Source organism: Sesamum indicum, linkage group LG5 (assembly GCF_026168435.1).
Source record: "Sesamum indicum cultivar Baizhima isolate 11 linkage group LG5, ASM2616843v1, whole genome shotgun sequence".
Taxonomy (NCBI): Eukaryota; Viridiplantae; Streptophyta; class Magnoliopsida; order Lamiales; family Pedaliaceae; genus Sesamum; species Sesamum indicum.
This window is the reverse complement of record NC_142661.1, coordinates 6,848,260-6,870,467: the sequence shown is the minus strand read 5'-3', so window position 1 is coordinate 6,870,467 and position 22,208 is coordinate 6,848,260. Positions and strand designations below refer to the sequence as shown.

Here is a 22,208-nt window from a genome sequence, read left to right as displayed (position 1 = left end):
AATTACATATTTTTAAAAAATATAAAATTATGCTTTTTTTAATAAATTTTCGAAATCAGAGAATTACTTTCAAAATTAAATTTGTACCCTTTCGAGAATACTATGTTTACTATCTCCTCCATCAAAAGATGATGGAATTTCATATTTTTAGAAGGAATCTAAATATAATTAACCAAGACTTTATAAAAAGAAAGGTGTATGGTCACAAATTGATGAGAAGACGAGTACCCAACTCAATTTCTGCAATTCTCGAGTTTGAATGGACGTTGAAGAATATGTTGGGGATGCATTGCTTGTTTGATAAGATTAAGACTTCAACATCAAAAGGTTTGAGTTTGAGTCTTATCAATATGGGTGTTTGTCAACTATTATAGTAATCTAATATTTTTGTTTTATTTTTTGAAAGTATCTATTGGTTTGAATTAAGGTAAATTACGAGGGATTTTTTTGAAATTTGTCATAATTACAAATACCCAATCATTATTTAAAAAATTACAAATACCCTTTAGAGTTAAAAGTCGTCTAACATATACCCTCTTGTGACAACCCATTATAGAGGATATTTGTTAGACGCCCGTTAATTCGAAAGGTTATTCGTAATTTTTTTAAATAAGGGGATATTTTGTAATCATGCCAAACTCCAAAGAAGTCCATTATAATTCATCATATAAATTATGGGATACTTACACTTCCCTCAACTGAGATTTAGTCTAATTACACGTAAATTTCCTATGATTTGAAAAATTACAATTGATACTCTTGAGATTTGTTGATATTAATAAAAAAATTGAATGAAAATTGATATTTACATTTATTATTTTTGTTACAGATCAAACAATTTTTTCCCATCTAAACTAGGCTTATAAAGATAAGATATTCCTCCATATATGCTTCAACGTGTGAAGATGTATAATATAATTTTTTTATCTAATTTTTTTTGTTATTATCAACAAAATTGGTGAATTTTGACTAACAAAAGGACTTACTTGTTAGATGAAAGTAAACCTTAGGAATACTAAATATAACTTTTCAAATTATATAAAATTTACGTATAATTAGGGAAGCTGCAAAAAAGACAGCCGCGATACTACTGGAGAGTACGGTTTCAATATTTCCCATACGCAATCCTTTGTATAGACGTTGTGGCGGTCGGACACTAAGATGGAATAGACCCGCTAATATGCCCAATGTACCTGCTGCAATATGATGAGAAGCTATTCCTCCCGGAACAAAAGGATCAAAACCTTCCACACCCCACGACGGATTTACAGGTTGTACTTTTCCCGTTAGTCCATAAGGATCGGACACCCATATTCCAGGACCGTACAAGCCTGTTACATGAAATGCACCAAAACCAAAGCAAGCCACCCCGGAGAGAAATAAATGAATTCCAAAGATCTTGGGCAAATCCAAAGAAGGTTTTCCTGTACGTTCATCACAAAATATTTCTAGATCCCAATAGACCCAATGCCAGATAGCTGCCAAAAAGCATAAGCCAGAAAACACAATATGTGCCCCAGCTACACCTTCGTAACTCCAAATCCCCGGATTCGTTACAGTCCCTCCTGTGATACTCCAACCTCCCCATGAATTGGTTATTCCTAAACGAGTCATGAAGGGTATAACGAACATACCCTGTCTCCACCCAGAGTTTTTGTGAATCCATAGAACTTTCGTTCTTCTATTTCTTCGTTCCGAACTGTTATTTCAATTCTTCCATTTTTTCTTGATTTCATCTCTTTATTCAGTCAATTCACAGCCACAACGATACGAAAGGACTTCTTAAATGCAAATTACCCTCTGTGTTTTTCATAATAAAGTAAGTAGCCCTCATGCCATTTCGTGACATTCATGAGCAACTTTTAGATATTTTAATTTTTTTATTTTTAGTTATGAAATTACTTTTACATCCTTATTAATAGTAATAGGATCTGATAGAATTAAGGCTCAAATTTAATTAATAAGATCAATGGTCCAAATTCTATTAAATTTGTTCAACTGTCTAAATTAAAAGCATATATTTATATAATATATATTACACAAAATTTAATTAAAATATATTTATGATATATTTTTATTAATTAAAATTATATATAAAGAGAGAGGGAGTTGGATAGAGGACGGCAGGGCCAGCGAGAGTGGCCGGATTGGACGGCGAGGGTGGCGATGGGGAGGCGAAGGGTGGGAAGCAGAGACGGGGAAGGGGGGAGGTGGGGCCGACGAAAACAACGTGGAAATTGGAGAGCAGGGGCATGGTGGAGGTTGGTGTTTTTTATTTTTGTATTTTATTTTAAATAAAAATATATATTAATATATATAATAATATTAATATATATTACATTTAAATGTAAAATAATATTTTATTTATAAATATTAATTAAAATCGCACTTAAAGCGCGTGTAGTAGATTATCAGCGTTATGTGGATAAATTGCTTTATTTTTAAAAATACAGAGAGATAAGTTGATATTTTTATAGGGAGATATTTTATACATTTCGTATATTATAGAAAATTGGCATATAATTTTTTCAATATAATTATATCAAACCTCAATATAACAAATTGTAATAATCCTTTGAATTATTGATATATTCATCATCCTTTTAAACTTCAAAAATGTCAAAACAGAAAACAATGGACACTGAAGAATATGTAGTGAGTGGAAATGGCGGAAGAATGGCATCTTTGGGAAGCCAAAGTTCAAGATGGGAACAATAAATAGCAAAAAGATCTTTAAAACATAACTGACTACAATGATGATTTCACTAAGTTTAATAGTAATAATGGAGCAACCATCATGATTGTTGGTTAAATCTTCATTTTTTTTAATTTAAAATATTGATATAATAGAATGGAGTATATGTTCGTTTTTTTTTTTTTTTTTTGAAATAGATGATCATTTAAATATATTTATTGATGTGAATTATTAATATATTAAAGTAGTTTGAACTTATTTCAATTTTTTAATTCAACTTTTAATGTGGACTCAAAATCAGTTCAAACAAATTTAACTGGGAATCAATCAAGTATTTCATTTATTTTTTTAAAAAAAAGTTAATTATATAAAATATTGATCTCTCACAACCAAGGGCAAAGCAACCCCTGTCTAGCCCTAGAGGCAGACAGGGCTTGCCACCCCATCCAAAAAAAAAAATCCTATTTTCTATAATTTTTACTAATTATATTATCATTATATGCTACATTTTTGCAACTGTTATTGTACAAATTTAAATCTTACTACAAAAAATATATGATATTAGTAATAAAATATAAGTGAAAATTTTAAAGTAGTCTTTATTGCATAATTATTAGCGTAAAGAATTGTGTACAGAGTTATCACTATAGATAGTTAATGATACTTATATATTGACAACTAAATAAAAATAAAATATGATGACATAAATTATTTATTGTCACAAAGTCGTCATTATATGTGTGTCTAATTTTCTATAGTGATAAATTTATAATCATTTTTTGTTACTAATTTCTACTAATAACAAACTAATTTTGAAAAATAATAATCACCGTTGAAATTATAAAATTCATTATTGAGATAAAACGAAAATTATTGTCACTAAATAAATATAATTACTAACATTATGATATCACTCACTTTTTCATGTCATCAAATTTTTCTTTTTTCTTTTCTTCTTATGGTGACTTTTGAAAAATTTAATATTTTACTAATTAAATTATAAAAGGGCTAAACTGTTTTTTTTGGCTTCGCCACTACTTACAACCAAGGGATTGCGAATTCGAGTTATACGAATGTCGGTGTTTATTATATTTTTAATACTATATAGTATGTGTATGTTGTTTTTTTGTTTGCTTTAAATTATTAGGGTAAATTGCATAAATCCCCCTGTGTTAGGGTGAAATTGCGTCAAATGCGCCCCCCCCTCCCCCCCTTTTTAATTTTATAAGCAAAATCCTCTCCATTAGAAGCTGGCGAAGGTGCATGTCACACCCATAAAATCCTAGTGGGCTTCTTTTTAGACACTTTTTGACATTATTTTATTAGGATGATTACAGTTTGGATCCTCATGTATTGCTATGAATTTGTTTTCAAATGCTAAATATATTGAAGTTCTATTTTAGTTTTTTAATTTTTAAATATATTAACAGTTTCGGTCCTTAGGCCTAACTAATGATTATTTTGTCCTTTTAAAGAGAATATATAGTTTAACTATCAACCCTATGCTCATGATCGGACCCAACATACATGTTTTGAAAAATAAAATTAAGCCTATATTCACATATACCTTTATTTGACCGTCTTGTTCCTGGGAGTATTCCAAATCATCGATTTTACGGACTTTCTCCAACTATACTAGTCGAAAGTATTGAAGACTTGGAATATCTTCAGAACAAAGCGGTCAAAAAAAGGCATATGTGAATTTATGGAAGCTTATTTTATTTTTAAAAGCATGTGTGGGCCTGGTCACAAGCATAGGAAAAAAGTAGTTGAACTATATGTTTTCTCTAAAAGGACAAATGATCATTAATTAGGCATAAGGATCGAAATTGTTAATATTTTAAAAATTAAAGGACTAATATAGGATTTCAATATATTTAGAAATTGAAAATAATTAATGGCAATATATGATGGCCAAAACTATAATTATCCCCTATTTTATGTTTGCAAAAGTTTAGGATTTTTCCTTTCTTTGATCTATAAGGGAAAAATAATGTTTTAGTTTAAATTTAATTTATTAAATTTTGTATTATTGATTAATTTAGTTTATCATTCACTTATAATTGATTATAATAAACTATATGTATTTATAAAATATATTAACTATATATCATGACACCTAAAATATATAACATTTTAAAAAGTTAAAATATTTATATTGATGAGGATAATTATCAAATGACCAAGATACCCCTATTTTTCAAAAGAAATTGCAACTATTGACAGGATCCACGAGCAGTTATTGCAACTCGACCCGCCTGACCTGAATTATTGGACCCACCCGCATTTACAACCGTTAGATCTGCTACGTAATATCATTCAAATAATGCCACGTGTCACACACCCATGCGGTATTGTACTAATATATATACTAGCATTTATGAATACTTCAGCAAGCACATTTATTATCTTTTTTTGATCTCATTCGTCCTCACTTGATCGTTTTTGACCCCACATTTCTAACTTAAGCATCGGAGGGCCTTCGCTGGGGGCTACCCAGCTAGTCTCACGTTTGCTCTATTTTTAGGATCTACTAATAGGAAGCTCGAGATAGGGATTCAGCGACCCGACCAGGGTACCAGGTCCAGCGACCCAATCTGAAATTTGTGCGACCTACATCATTTTGGCCCCGTTTGTAGAAAATTGAGAACAGGTCAACTAGAAATGGAAGGGACATCAAGGAGAGATCAGGATGTGGAGGAAACACTAGGAAGGGAAGAGGAGCAAATGGTACAGTTGTCGAGAGCAGATTTACAACCAATGATAGAGGAAGCAAGCGGAAGGCCATAGTGGAGTATGAAAGGAGAATAGTGATGCCAACTCGAGAGAGAGCAAGGAGATAGTTATTCAAGGATGTCGAGGGAGAGCAAGGGCGCGAGGTCACAAGGGTACCTGAAAAAAGTCCTGAGAGAACCATGTCAAATGAGGTGACGAGTAAGAGGATAGTTAAACGACAATCGGGTATTTCTAGGGCTGATGTGGATAACGTTAGTCGCCAGATCGAGAAATTGGGAAAGCAGATCGAGGAACTGAAGAAGATGGGTGAGATCGTTTCACAGAATAGGAGTTCTTGATGGGTGTCGAATCCACCAAAAATAATTCCTACGAACACTTTTGTAGATGTGTGAGTAGGCTCGAATCCACAGAGATTGGTTTTAAATTAATTCCTTCAAAAACGAAAATAATTAGGGGGAGTTTTGATTGTGAAGAAGAATAAAACTAAAAAGCTAATAAAATTAGAAGAGATAAATATAAGAGAAGAGTATTCCGGTTAAAGATAGGATCACACTTAATTCCACGGTTGATCATAGATGCAAAGATAACAATTATTCATGATAGATAAATTGGTTACGACAATTGGTACGACCTAACGACCTCACCTTTCCTTACCTTGTGAATAGTCAAGGAACGTCCATTGACTAAATCCCTAATCAGTAAACAACCTTGGGAACGTCCTCAAGATTTAATTTACCGACAGCATTAAAAACTAGAAAGGCCCAATTCTAACCAATAAATTCCTACGAGGATTTATTTAAGTTAGATTGTGCATTCCCCACAACATAATTGAAAACTTCTACATAATCAATTATGTTGTGTTACCACTAGTTATCGAACTAAACAAACAATTACGGATTTGAAAGTTCAATTGGCTAGGCAAATATTCTTGACAATAAATCAGATTATTTGTAATAAAAGCACAGAGAACAACACAAATACCAATATGAATAAAAGTAGAAAGCATAAATTAGATCTCACAACCCGTTGGATTTAAGCGTTCACCAAGTCTTCAACCGGAATGAGAGATTTAGCTAGACATGCTCATGGAAGAACGCATGAAAAGCAAAATAATATAAGAACGTAGAGAAATAGAAGAGTTCCAAAGTTTTCTCTTAAAGTGAATTACATCACCTATTTATAATAGCTAGATACCTAGTTCTACTAGGATTAGAAGTAGATTCCTAGTTGAACTAAAAGACTTATAGAGATAAAATTATAATCCTAGTTAAATTCTTCTGTAATCAGAGGTAGTCCAAGCAACTCCAAAACTCTTGCCAAAAATTAAGTTTGAGTCTTGTTTGAATTTCCATTTTGGTGTTTTTCTTCATTTTTCAATTCTTTTGTCCTAATACTGCAAAATAATATTTAATTAGGAGCATTTGGTCACAAAATAGGCTAAAATATTATATGAAATAAGCAAAAAATGGGATCCTATCAGTTCTCCATTCACCAATAGGGTTCTTCTAAAGGTAGTGGATAATAGCTTCCGGTTCCCTAATCTTCCCAAATATGATGGGACCAAGGATTAAAGGGAGCATGTAGCCGCTTTTGACTTAGTTATGAATTTATATGGCCAAATAGATCCGATGAAGGCCAAGTTGTTTGTAACCACGTTAAAAGGTAAAGCGCAGGAATGGTTTACCAACTTAGGAAGTGGAACCATTGATTCGTATGTGCAGTTGGTTCATAAATTTTTTTCTTTTTCATTTTGCGAGCAAGAGAAAGGCAAAGAGGTCGGCTACATACCTCTTTACTATTCGATAGAGGGATGATGAAACGCTTAAAAGCTATATGGGAAGATTTAATAACGAGATGTTGGAGGTGTAAGAATTGAGAATTGACATAATGGTGAGCATGTTAATTCATGGGTTGAAGAAAGGACCATTTCCATCAGCGCTGGCTCGCGATCCGCCTACAGGGACGGAACAATTAATGGAGATGGCTCAGAAGTACATAGACGAAAAAGAAATGACTAGTCGTGCAAAGGGAGAACGCTCCAAGGAAGGGAAGATTCGATATGAAAAACATCGAGAAAGAATGGGGCCTTATCAACCTCGATATCATCATATACTCCTTTGAATATGACAAGGGAGAGTAGATACCGATATGGAGAACAAGTGCTACATGTAGAGCCGCAAGAAGATATTATTTTCAGTGACAAGGATTTGAGCTCGAGCACGAGGGACCAGAACGACCCAATGGTCATCCGGATGGACATTGCCAATTATCAGGTACATAAGGTATTAATTGATAATGGTAGTTCTGTGTTTATAATTTTCTCTAACATGCTTAGGAAAATGGAGCTGAGTGAGCTAAAATTGAAGCCTGTACAAACGCCCTTGGTCGGATTTGGGGGGAGCAAGGTCGTGCCTGAAGGGGTTATTGATTTGCCGGTGTCAATTGGAGAAGAACCTCGAAGGAAGACTTGTATGGTGCAGTTTTTAGTGGTAGACAGCCCTTTCGCATATAATGTCGTCTTGGGACGACCCGGGCTAAACCAGTTTAGAGCAATGGTATCCACTTACCACTTGAAGATGAAGTTCCCCACCAAATATGGGGTCGGGGAGGTGAGATGCAACCAACGTGCAACACGACAATGCTATAACTTAGCCATAAAGCAGGTCGAGATGGAAAAGAAAGAGAAGAGGAAAGAAGAATAAGGACAGAATGGAGAAATCAAAAGAGGCAAAATGGATAGATTAGAACTTGCAGGAGTATAAGGAAGTACAACTGATCCCTGGTGATCTCCACAAGACTACGCGAATCGGATCGCAAATAACGAAGGAGATGGAGATGTTGGCCATAGATTTTTTTAGGAAGAACAATGACATGTTCTCTTGGTGTCCATCCGATTTCAAAGGGATTGATCAAGAAGTTATAGTATATCGACTCAACATAGATCCACAAATTAAGCCGGTAAAACAGAAGAAAAGGATGTTCGGGTTTGAACGAAACAAGATCATTGAAGAGGAGGTGAATAAGTTGTTGTAGGCAGGGTTTGTGAGGGAGATCCAGTACACGACCTGGCTCTCAAATGTGGTGATCGTCCCTAAGGCAGCAGGAAAGTGGCGAATGTGCACAGATTTTACTAATCTCAACATGTCCCAAAGATCCTTACCCTCTGCCTAAGATAGATTTATTGGTTGATTCGACTGCAGGTTGTGCCTTATTTAGTATGATGGATGCCTATCAAGGCTACCATCAAATATTTATGGCAAAAGAGGATAGCGAAAAAACTGCTTTCATGACGGAAAAGGGAGTATATTGCTACAAGGTAATGCCTTATGGTCGTAAGAACGTTGGAGCGACCTATCAAAGACTGGTTAATAAAATGTTTAAGGATCAGATAGGGACCACAATGGAGTATATGTCGATGACATGTTAGTGAAGAGTAAGAAGGAGAAGGACCACTTGGTACACCTGGGGGCAGCTTTTCATATAATGCGATCTTACGGAGTAAAGTTAAATCCAGCTAAGTGCACTTTTGGAGTTAGGGTGTCAAGTTTCTGGGTTATATGGTCAGTGAGAGGGGGATTGAGGCGAACCTTGAAAAAATATGAGCAATTATGCAGCTGGGCTCGCCATGGTCAGTAAAAGACATTCAGAAGCTGACAGGGAAGGTCTCGTCGTTGAACCGGTTCATAGCCAGTCAGCAGATTGTAATTTACCATTCTTTAAGATTTTGCATAAAATTAAAGATTTTGAATGGAAGGAAGAATGTGAAAAAGCTCTTCAAGATCTAAAAACATACTTAGCCACCCCTCCCCTTCTTGCTAACCCCTTGGTTGGGGAAAGATTATATGTTTATTTGGCAGTATCAGAGGAAACTGTGAGTTCGGTCCTGGTTCGTGAGGAAGAAGGAAAGCATAGCCCCGTATACTATGTGAGAAAGATGTTGCAGGGGGCTGAGAAGAGATACATTCAGATCGAGAAGTTGGCTCTAGCTTTAGTGACAATGGCCAGAAAATTGTGACCTTATTTTCAATCTCATCCGATTGTTGTATTGACTAACCACCCATTAAAGCAGGTCATGACAAAGCCAGATACCTCAGGCAGGATGCTTAAATAGGCAGTAGAGCTAGGGTAATTTGATATAGAATTCCAAACCAGAAGCGCTATAAAAGCTCAAAATATTTGCTGACTTCTTGGTGGAGTTCACAGGGAAACAACAGGAGGAGGATGAGAGGTGGCTATTGCATGTTGATGGTTCGTCCAAATTGAAGAATGGAGGAGCTGGAATATATTTATAAGGGCTAGGAGGAATTGAAATTGAGATCGCTGTAAGGCTGACCTTTCCTGCGACCAACAATGAACCAGAGTATGAGGAGCTTATTCAGGGCCTTCAGACGACACTGGATGGGGGAGTGAGGCAGCTAGACGTTTACACGGATTCACAGTTGGTCGCAATGCAAATACAAGGTTCCTACGAAACACGAGAATGGACAATGAGACAATAATTGGCAAAGGTGATGGAGATGATGGGTAAATTCGATAGATGCACGATCCACCAGATCCCAAGAGATGAAAATGCGAAGGCTAGCTTTATCTAAATTTGGGGCTATGGTGGAAGGAGTGAAAGAAAGGAAGATTGTTGTGATGATTAAAGAAGTTCTAGTGATCGATGAAAAGGCTGTTCATATAGTAGAGGAAGCAAACTCGTGCAAGATTCCCTTTGTTCAATATTTAAAACATGGGAATCTTCCTAGCGATCCGATCGCAGCTAGGAGGTTGCGGTTCAAAGCGAATCGCTTTACGATGTTGGGAGAAGAGTTGTATGAGAGGACTCCAGAGGGGATATTACTCAAGTGTTTGGATGATGAAAGAGCGCAGTATGTGATGAGAGAAGTACATGAAGAGAGTTGTGGTAATGACTCAGGAGGGAGATCACTTGCTCAAAAAATTCTAAGACAGGGGTATTTCTGGCCTACGATGGTCGAAGACGCGAAAGAATTTGTCAAGAAATGTGAAAGCTGCCAAAGGTATGCAGGGTTGTTACACTCACTAGCGACCCCCTTGGAGGCGTTGAAAGTTGCATGTCCATTTGACCAATGGGGAATTGATATCATTGGCCCTTTCGCACAAGTCGTAGCTCAAAAGAAGTTCTTGATCGTGACGGTTGAATATTTTGCCAAATGGGTGGAAGCAGAAGCCGTATCAAAGATCTCTGGAAAAGAGGTAATTAATTTCATTTGAAAAAATATCATTTGAAGGTATGGGATCCCGAGGATCTTGGTGTCGGATAATGGGACGCAATTTCAAGGTAAGAAGATCATGGCTTGGTGCAAGGATCTCAAGGTCCAACAAAATTTCACAGCAGTGGGAAATCCTCAAGCTAATGGTCTGGTCGAGGTCACGAACAGAACCTTATTGCAACATTTGAAGACAAGACTAGAAGGAGCAAAGGGGTCGTGGGTAGAGGAGCTTCCTAGAGTACTGTGGGCATACAGAACTACACCAAGAACGGCTACAGGTTAGACTCCTTTTTGCTTGGTATAGGGAGTGAGGTGATCATACCCGCTGAGATCTGAGAAGAAACAGTACGAGTCAGCCAGTATGATTAGCAAGAAAATGCACAAGGGAGATGTTTCGACCTTAGTGTGATCGAAGAAGGAAGAGAATGTGCATATGCTAAAATTCTGCGGTATAAAAGTATAATGACCAGGAATTACAATCGAAGAGTGAAACCAAGAAATTTTCAGGTGGGAGATCTTGTTCTGAAGAAAGTGGAGGTGTTAAAGCATGTGGAAAAACTTGACCCCACATGGGAAGGCCCTTATAAAGGGAACATATGCACTACAAGACATGGATGACAAAGACTTACCCAGACCTTGGAATGTACATAATCTAAAGAAGTTCTACGCTTAAGTATGAAATAGCGACCTAAAAAAGGTCTAAACTCCTTGTACAGAACTTACAAAGGTCTAGCCTGAAAAAGGCACATTTTGTACTTGTATGAAAAAGACGATAAATACATGAACCTGAAAAAGGTTATTATCTCTCTCCACGCATTATATAATGTTTTCTAGTCTAACCTGAAAAAGGTTCCAAATGATATGATCTGAGAAAGATTGTAGGATTTTCTAACCTGAGAAAGGTTCCCAATGATGCGATCTGAAAAAGATTGCAGGTTTTTCTAACCTAAAAAAGGTTCCAAATGATGCGATCTAAAAAAGATTGCAGGATCTGCTAACCTAAAAAAGGTTCCCAATTATGCGATTTGGAAAAGGATTGCAGGGTTTTCTAACCTGAAAAAGGTTCTCAATGATGCGATCTGAAAGAGATTGCAGGATCTGCAAACCTGAAAAAGGTTTCTAATGATGCGATCTGAAAAAAAATTGCAGGATTTTCTAACCTGAAAAAGGTTCCAGGAGATGTGATCTAAAAAAGTGTCAAACTAACGCGATTTAGAAGAGAAGAATATTCTGTGGTTGCGATATAGCAATCTATCAAAGATTGTTATAAAACAAACTAAGACACATGACAAAAAGGAGAATTCTCTATTGCTTGACCAAAAGAAGTCAATACATGTACAAAATGGGGATCACTTAATTCGAATGGTCTCCAACTTACCTTCTATGAAAAGTTACTGACTTAGTTACATTGCAAAAAAGAAGCAAAAACAATAAGCATCTAGAGGATCAAAGATTGGTGGGTTCTTGGTTGGGCTCCTCCATTAGACTCGCAAACTCTGGATCATCATCATGAACTTCATGTCCTGGAGCATATGGTTCCATGTTCTTGTCCAGAAAAGGATCCAGTAAATCGAGATCGAACCCATCAACTAGGCTTCCAAGCTTCCGAATTTGGCCTTGGCATTTTTCGAAGCCTTCAATCATGTACTCTGTTGCTTGGTCTTCTATGGCTTCACGAAAGGTCCGAGTCTTCATCAAATCGCGAGCGCCATTTAAGCGAGCCATGGAGATTGTCTCTTAGTACTCTGCACATTGCAGAAAAGTGTTGCGACCCTCCACCATCCCAGCTTCAAAGCCTTGCTCTTTTGCCCGATGCGAAGCCTGCTCTGCGATCTCGTTGGGCTGTTGACATCGCGTTAGCAAATTTCTTCTCAGACTCTTCAAGTTACTGACTAAGCTCTATCGCCTTCTTTTCATACTCAGATCGCATCGTATCATTCACCTCCTTTAGCTCTATCATTTTCTTCTCCAACTCCAATACCTTGGTGTCTGCTTGAATTTTATCGTGTCGCCACATGGAGCTTTGCAATGAGAGATTGTGGGCGAAGGTGATCGCCGATAAAATGGGAATAAACGGTCACGACCTAATTATTGAAGTAATACTATAAATTAATGTTACCTGAGTAATGTTGTGGGCGAAGTGTTCCTCAACCGTATTGTGTGAAGTTTGTGCAAAAATAACTTGGTCTCGTTCCAGGCAAATGGATTTATACAGCTCCCACGAGTTTTGCCCTGGACGCATTCGTAAAATATTGTTGTTGGAAGAGATGGCCCAGTTTAGGATAAGTCGGTCGCCATTCATTTCTGCAGTCCTGCTGCTTGAGGTTCGTTGTGCCTCTCTAGCTTGCTGCCAAACTTCTTCTTGAGATTGCAGCTTTTTACGATTCTCTTCTTCGTTGGCTTTATCTGCAGCCAAGCGAGCCTCCAGACGACGTTGGTGATCAGAAATAGAAGAGGGAGGACTGCGACTTCTGCTGTTGCTGGTTTGTTGTTCGGCAATCTTCCTTTTGCCCTTTTTTCTTTTAAGGCTTGGTTCGGTAGGGGCCTCGACTACTTACACGGGAGCCTCAGGAGATTGATCATCGATCTGGATTGGGGAGGAAGCATTGTTAAGGAGTTGCAGGAGTATCGGTTGCATCTTCAGCAGAAGCAGCTGCAGCTGCAGACCCTAAAACATCATGCGAGCTCTCGGGGGGGTTGCATGGACTTGAGCTTGGGCTTATGCGAACTCACGTTGCATGAAGAGGGGAAGGGTACCCTTCTTGGCCCTCACTTTGTTGGCGATGTGAGCAGGCATGACTTCAGATGCTATAAGGTTCAAAAGTAAAATTAGAATATGATATTAAATGTGGATGGAGGAAGAGAAAGCAATGTCAATCACCTAAGGAACCCCTAGTGGGAAGGGGCGCAGGGGAGAGGCCCGCGAGCTTTAGCACCTTCTCCTGTAACAAAGGCTTAGGAAGGTACCAGTATAATGTAATGTAATTTATGAGGTTGCTCTCGAACCCCTCCCCATACATTTCAGGTTCTCGCTTTGAGACACGCCAATCAAGACAAAAATCCCAGGATTTTTTGGGGGGAGGTCGAATAAAAATGAATCGCTCACGCCAGGCACCAACGTCGGACTTTAGATCGCCCAGGTATCGGCAGTCTTTGGGAGTGGAGAGGTAAAACCATCCATTCTCTCCAAACCTTTTAGAGGTCGTGAAAGAATAGATGGACCAAAAGTTATCGAAGGATGGGGGGAGATCTAAGTACTTCATAATTATGAGGAACAAGAGAATGTGGCTAATGGAATTGGGGGAGAGTTGCATTGGGCAGAGATCTAGTCTAACAAGAATATTGTTTATTTCATGAGGTAAAGGGAATCGTAAACCTGCTTCTAAATGCACTACAGATAGAGAACAAAATCCCTTAGGAGGTTGGTGCATTCTATCAAAAGAGCGAGGAAGGATGATTTCATAGTCATCAAGAATATAATATTTTCTTTTAAGCTGCAAAACAGGAGTTTTTACTGTACTAACGATCCCTATCCAAGGTTCACTAAGGAGCATGTCTTGATACTTTTTGGTGAATGGAGACATCATCAGTATTAGCTGACTCGGCCGCTTGCCTAACTACAGGAGCCTTACGACGAGGAGCTCGAGGAACATGCTCTGGAGTAGGGTCATGGGATGGTCCTATGACCTCCGTTTGGGAAGCAGCAGTTGACCCAGAAGTTGAGCTCTAGTACGAACTCGAGCTCGAACCCGACCCTGAATCCGATGAGCCAGACTCAGAACCATTCCTAAACCTAGAAGACATGATAAAGAAAGCAAGAATACAATTTAGAAATACCTGGAAAAAGTGAAGCTGAAAGAGGGAGCTCGTTGAAGGAGATCAAAAGCGACTAAAAGGGAAGGTGCGGTAAAAAAAATTCAAATGAAGGACTATATATAGGACGAAAAGTGAAACATCGCGCCTTTCCATGACTTACGAGATTATGACACGTCAGCTGCATTAACTGTGTGGATTTCATAATCCGATAGATGACTCATCAACTTCTCTTAATGTCATTAATGACGCTATAATGATGAGGATAATTATCAAATGACCAAAATACCCCTATTTTTCAAAGAAAATTGCAACTAATGGTAGGATCCGCGCGCGGTTATCCAACCCGACACGGCCCACCTGTACCGAACTATTGGACCCACCCGCATTTACAACCGTTAGATCTGCTGAAGTAATATCATTTAGATGATGCCACGTGTTACACACCCATGCGGTATCGTACTACTATATATACTAGCATTTATGAATATTTCAGAAAATACATTTATTACCTTTTTTTGATCTCATTCGTTCTCACTTGATTGTTTTCAACCCCATATTTCTAACTTAAGCATTGGAGGGCCATCGTTGGGGGATACCCAACTAGTCTCACGTTTGTTCTATTCTCATGATCTACTAGTAGGAAGCTTAAGATAGGGATTCAGCGACCCCACTAGGGTACAAGGTCCAACAACCCGATCCGAAATTTGTGCAACCTACACCATATATTAATGAAACCACAATACAAAAATTAATGTACCAAATTCCATTTTCAAATTTAAATACTTATGAAAATATAAACAAAAATAATTATTATAATTATAAATTATTAACTAATACAAATAATTATTTAATTTAAATATGTTTCAATAGATTATATTTATTTCTGGAATATATTACTTAAGTATCAAAATATAAAAAAAACATATTATTTTTTTAAGTTAAATTATTTTCTATAAATAACATTTAAGTTCAAAATTATAATTATATGTATTTAAATAAAACTTAAAAATTTAATATTTATTTAATTATTTCTAAATGTTGTGAATGTCATTTTTTTCTTCATAAATTGTTTCAAATTGTATTAATATATTTAAAATTTATACATAAAATTTGCAAAATAAAAATAAATAAATAATAAAATGCAAAGAGAAAATGATCGTTTTCTCTGGATCCGCCACCACCTTCGCATCGACGTCCGCCTTCGCCTCCATCTCCTGTCCTCGCCTCCGCCTCTACATACGTCCACCCCGTCTCCTGCATCCGCCTCAAGGTTGCCCATGGATTTGGGCTACCTCTCCCACACAAATGGGGGCAACAACGACTCGGCCCCTTTTGCATGCATTGGGCAACCTTACCCTCGCCTAAAATTTGGGCGGCAAATATATATATGTATTACATAGATATTATATATATAATTATATATATATGAATTATACTTTTAAAATATCTTAAAATCTAAATGATCCATTGTTTTTTGGTCAAAGATATATTTTAACAAGAGTATAACAGGCATCTTCATAAAAATTTTAATGTTGTAAACAAAAATAAACAATAAGGGACTGTGTGTATTATTTTAAAAAATACAAGGAATATTTTTTTCTACAAAATTAATACATAGGTTTTTATCTAAAATTATTGGTTCATTTAAAAATATTATTGTATTGAATAGATTATATTGGTTATTTTAGAAATATCAATGTATTTTTTAAAAAAATAATAGAATACGGGTTTTTTTTCTAAATCTTTCTTTTTAGCCTATCATGCCCTAGACCCGAGAGATTAAGGACTCCTTACCTCCACAAAGAAGAATTCCACTAAGCTCGAAAGCATACTTTCCTTAACCAAATTAACAAAAGATAAGATTAGATTATGGCTTATCGTAACAATTCCTATCCACTCGTCCTAAGACTAAAGGAAACATTTCCTGCCGAAGGGGGCACCCCTATAAATTCAGGTTTAGCCCCTAGACAGGGGACAACCTTCCAGACCTAAACTCCTGCTGTCAATTTTCACTTTGCACTCTCTTTGCACTCTGAACACAATTTTTTCTCATAAATTCGATCATCATACTTCGATTTCTGATTGCGGTTTATTTTTCACGTTTATTATCTCTTAAATCCGATACTAACTTGAGCGTCGGAGTGCTAACATATTATTTTGCAAGTTCCTTTTCTCAAGTTCTTATTCATTGGCTCAAGTCCAGCACCGAAGTCCAAGCTTGTTGGACCCGTATTATTTTCTCACGCATCAATTCGCGCCATCTGTGGGAAACATAGAGCAACAAACGTGAGTAATAATGGAAACTCCTAGCAATGTGGCAAGCAAGCAGAAGTCGGTGGAGGCACCTAGCAACTCCTAGGCTTTGTAGGTTGCCGCAGGGACGTCCCTAACTTGGATTGGCAGTGCACCAGTCCCGGCATTTGTGGCACTAATCCCACCACGTCCTAGATCTGCAGATCTTGTGGTGGACCCCGATGGACATAACACCTCTTCTGACACCTGCTCAGGAGAGTTGTCTCCAACCCTCTTGGGAACCATCAAGCAAATAGTCTCGACAACCATCCAAGAATAGGTGATAGAGTTGGTATCCACACAATTACCCCATTTGATGGGGATGCTCCCAAAGAAGATGTTGAAGAAGACATCCCCCTTCCTGCACCACCAGTGGTAGGAGGGTGAGGACATCCCCCAATGGCCCATTAGGAGGTCTCTTCTTACTCGCTTGCACGTTTGGAGTGCTTGCAAAAGGTCTATTCAGTAACAGATTGTAAGGGGCCTCGAGGAAGAGCAACAGCCCTTCATAGATAGGGTGATGGCGGACGAACTCCCAGCGAATTACTGTACCCCAACTATCGTTGAATAGATGGCACTGCTGGTCCCTAAAAACATCTTTACATTCTGAGAACGCAAGCCTCCTCCACAAGTATATGGATGGGATCAAATCCCGCATCTTTGTCACTATATTTGCCAAGACAGCTCAACAATAGTTTCATCAATCGCCCTCAAACGGGATAGGAAGATTTCAGGAATTTTGATCTCTTTTCTCGCACCAATTTGCTTGTAGCCTGAAGCTTCAAAGAATGGAACTTAGTCTCTTTGTAGTTCGTCAAAAGCAGAACGAGCCTTTCAAGGAGTACCTCCAAAGATTCAACGCAGGTTCCTTCCACCACCCAAAAAATAAAAGCTAGTGCTTTCTTTTAAGGTCTCTTGGATGGGGACTTCTTTAAGTCCTTGGCCAAGAAGCTCATACCCAAGTTCTCTTCTAGCTCGTTCTCCAAAATACATTAACATAGAGGATTCTGAAACCTCCAAGTGGGATAGCTATGGAGAAAAGAGGAAGGAAATAGAGGAGGTGACCCCCTCCAAGAAAATGCGAACCGATTTCTGAGACAAGTAGCCACCATTTCAGAAAATTAATGTAATATACTCCCTAATGACTGTGCCGATCACTTAGGCTGTCATGGCAACAGAAGGATAGGATCTATTAGCCGGTCCTAAATCATGGAAGGATAGCCCCCGTCGTCCCAAATTTGACAAATTTTACATTTTGGCAATGATTATGATCATACCACCGAAGAATGCCGATACCTCAAAAACAAAATCGAGAGGCTTATCCAAAATTGATACTTGTAGGAGTATATGTGTTGGGAGAAGGCAACAGAACCTTATCAGAAACAAAAGTCTGACAAGTCAAAGGAGGAGAAAGTTTCTAGCCCAAAACCCCTGCCCAAGGAAAGAGCAAAACATACTTCTGGAATGCAGGACCAAAGTCAATGACCACACTGGCAAAGGAGTCATACGAATGATCGTGGGAGGACCTATCAGGGGTGACTCCCACCATGCTAGAAAGTCACAAAAAGATAAGCATATGATGTAGCCTTGAAAGAGGTACTGGATGTAGAGGCGATGGAAGACACCCCCCTCATCTAGTTCAGATGATCAGAACGATTAGGACCTAAAACTTTTCATAATGACGCTTTAGTCATTATTGCCTTACAAGCCGACTATGAAGTGGAATGAATTTTCTCATATAATCATTCAAAAATAAGAAAAAATAAATAACATGCTTCAAAAGCAATAAAATCATATTATCATCCTTATTCACACTAAACCATAGCCCATACATCTAATTTATTTTTGTATTGTGTGATATTTTCATTAGTTAGTCCAAATAATTAATATACGTATATATTCCTTGTATGGATGTACTAGAATGTGTTTTGTTTCATTCTACAATCCATATGGTAATAAATCCTTTATTCCAAATAAAGGATGCTAGCATAAAACTTTCCAAAGGTGAAATTGTTTAGTCAATAATTTCCTTTCGTAGATTTTTCCAACAAGTTAATTAGGGATGCAATGGCCAATTTTATTACAATAAAATACAAGGTCCAATTATTTTTAACTAAATTCAATTTAATTAAAATTCACCTAATTAAGCCCGTTATATATTAAATCCAGTTAAATAGAGGAGCCTAATAAGCCTTTATTAATTAATAAGTCTTTATTAATTAATAAGTCCAACTTATTAAATGAATAGGGTAAGCCCAATATAAATTAATTCTATCAATTTATCCTTGGGCTCCCCCATCCAACAGATCCCTCTCATGTATAAGTAATTCAATTACTTGTTGAATTAATTCCCAATGAATTCCTCGTCCTTTCTCGGTGATTTGTGTGTGACTCTTTATGTTCACCTTTCACCTAGACTTGGGCTAGTGTCAAACACTATTATTAATTAAATTTAATTTAATTAATAATTCTCGATCAACACTTAATCAAGAAAGCCCGTCGCCATGGGTGGCCGTCTAGCAACGGTCCGTGGCACTAGAGACTATGCGAATATCTATGTGAATTTTTAGGTTCTCGAGTTCATATGGATACGGTCCTTCCGTCTATCATCTTTTAGCCTTAATCTAGGGCATGAAATTGGGAGTCGACTCCCATTATTGACTAGGCGTCTATGCTGAATACTTGAGATTGCATTACGCCAAATTGCTCGACATAGGAACCTCTTTTTCCTATTATACCAATGACTGTGACGATAGGTTTATAGAGCATAAACTCATCTCCAAATGCATAGGGGATACCTCTTTTCACATTTTGACTGGGGACAGATCCTCTTTTTCAAACTCACCATCCTCGCTAAATGCTTTGATTACACTAGACAAGGCTTATGATGACCATGTTTGAGACACGATCACCTCTCGTACAAATCCAAGATACAGTCATCGTATGCACGCGACTACCGTAGTTGCTCAAGTCTGAGGATTGTACTATCGGAGCTGGGTATTCGAGTCAGTTCAATCGATTCGACACCTAACCAGTCGACCCACTAAGGTCGCATAGACGTCCCACGTCTCTCGCTGATGCAACATGGCACTCATCAAATGTGCGACTCTTAATGCAAGTTTCCATAGGATACTCGATGCCCATTTCGAGATCCTCAACTTTGAACATTTCAGATCCAACCCTTGGTAGTTGGTTTTATGACAACCATCCAATCCGCAGTCCAATTGTTATGGGGTTGTCAAAGTGGTCTGTAGGCTTTATTGTGAAGTTTGAAAAAAATGCAAATATATAGGTAATGAGCATAACAAATGAAATGCCAATAGGGAATACTCTTTTTATTCACTGAATATTATTACATAGAATCGATTTATTGTCAGAATGGATTACAAGAATGCCAATCTAATTGGCTTTTAGGTGACCTATTACAACAACAACACCTTTCCAAGCCGAGGGCTCCTTTAAGTATTGAAGCAATATCTGTGGTAGAAGATTGGAGGACACCGTGATCCAATGGTTGGAAGTGGGACACCTCTCTAACAATAGATGGGACTCAAAACTCGTGCCATTCGTTTCCTACTATAAGGGGGATCCTCTACAAGAAATCTTTCACACACCCTCTACTCCGGTATTTGTCTCGGCAAGAAGAGATCCACATCCTCAAAAGATACATAGTGGTTGTTGTGGAGCGCATGCTGGAACATGGACACTCGCTAAAAAAGCTCTACGGGTTGGATACTTTTGGCCTAATATGAAACAAGATGCAAGACAACTAGTAAACTAGTGTGAAAAATTTAGAAACGTTCTTCTCCCATACATCTACCCGCAGAACCACTCACCTACTATGCTGTCACCTTATTCTTTCGCACAATGGGGCATAGACATCGTCAGACCTTTTTCCCTGGCTCCTGGTCTGAGGAAATTCCTTTCGGTAGCTATCACTTACTTCAGTAAGTGGGTGGAAGCGGAAACATTCTCTAGTATCACAAAGGGAGAAGTAATGAAGTTCATATGAAAAAAATATTATCTGCCATTTAGGAATAGTGTCAAGGATTGTGTGTCAAACAAAAATTCACATCGATAGCGCATCATCCATCCTATGGGCAGGTTGAGGTTACCAACCATATCTTAGTACAAGGGATCAAAAGGAGATTAGAATGAATTGGTGGAAACTGGACGGAATACTTAACCACCGTTCTATGGGCTTATAGAAAAACTCGCCAAAAATCCTTGAGAGATCCCCTTCACCCTTGTTTACGGGACTGAGGCTATCATCCCCATAGAGTTGGGGATACCCTCTCAAAGAGTTCTGCACTTCTATGAAAAATTTAATATGGAGCTTCTAAAAGAAACTTGAATCTCATTGAAGAATTAAGAGAAAAAGCTTTCAATCGCATATAGAGATACAAGAAAACCATGATTATACTCATAATAAAAGGGTGAAAATACGAAGTTTTCAAGTCGGAGATATAGTGTCGCGGAGGGTGGATACCCTAAAGCCAGTGGGAAAATTAGGCCCCACTTGGGAAGGACCTTACAAGGTCACAGGAATAATCAGGCGAGGAGCTTATGAATTACAAGATCTGGAGGGAGCCCCATACCACGTCTGGAAACATACACAATCTTAGAAAGCATATGTGTGATGCAAGATATGTTATTCCAAGTCCTCTGAAGGACGTCATCCGCAAAAGAATATGTCCTCCTAAAGAACATTTTTCTCAAAGAATAAGTCCTCTTGAAAGATGTCTTCTTCGAAGAATAAAGTCTTCCAAAAGGACGTCTTCCTCACAAAGTTGTTAGGGGCAGTAAGCCCTGCTAAGAAACATATAGGCATTCGTTATCAATGGAACCCTGCATCCCACTCTAAAGCCCTCATACGCTTTTTCACTCATCTTTTACATACACATGTTTTGTGATATAACATGAAAATTAAATTTATTTCTTAGAACACAGGATGCAGGAAAAATATTTGTGGGAGGGTGCCCCCATAAGACGTATCCCTCACAATAGGCCTCTTCAAGTAACATAGCATAAGCTTCACCAAACATGACGTAAAGGAGTAAATGAGGATCATGTCAACGGCCTCTAGCATAAAATAAAGCCAAAGGTAAATAAAAAAATAGCATCCGCAGAAAGAAAGTAAATTATTTCATCCCCATCTCTAATGCGGGGAAAAAAAAACAGAATTAAAGAGTAAATTGTTTAGAAGATAGCAGGGAGGGATCAAATTACATCTTTGCTTTTCCACCCCCACAAGCAGGGTCTTCTTTTTCCTTCTCAGTCTGGTTCTCTTGGGCGGGGGCATCTACAGAGGCATCAAGGGATCCTGCATCAGTGGCTAAAGACGCGTCTTCTTGCGTTTGCTCTTGGGCTCTTTCACTTGAGATATCCCCCGCTACAGAATTAATTGCTCCTTTAGGGGGGAGGGGACTCCTCAC

The 22,208-nt window shown here is 37.7% G+C and overlaps 1 protein-coding gene across 1 annotated transcript; it reads left to right on the top strand.

Annotated features, from left to right (window-relative positions):
- Positions 1–7,554: 7,554 nt before the first annotated feature.
- Positions 7,555–8,133, top strand: LOC148788063 (uncharacterized). The gene has a single exon (XM_088880318.1). The coding sequence runs from the start codon at positions 7,555–7,557 to the stop codon at positions 8,131–8,133; it is 579 nt and encodes a 192-aa protein (XP_088736444.1).
- Positions 8,134–22,208: the final 14,075 nt, after the last annotated feature.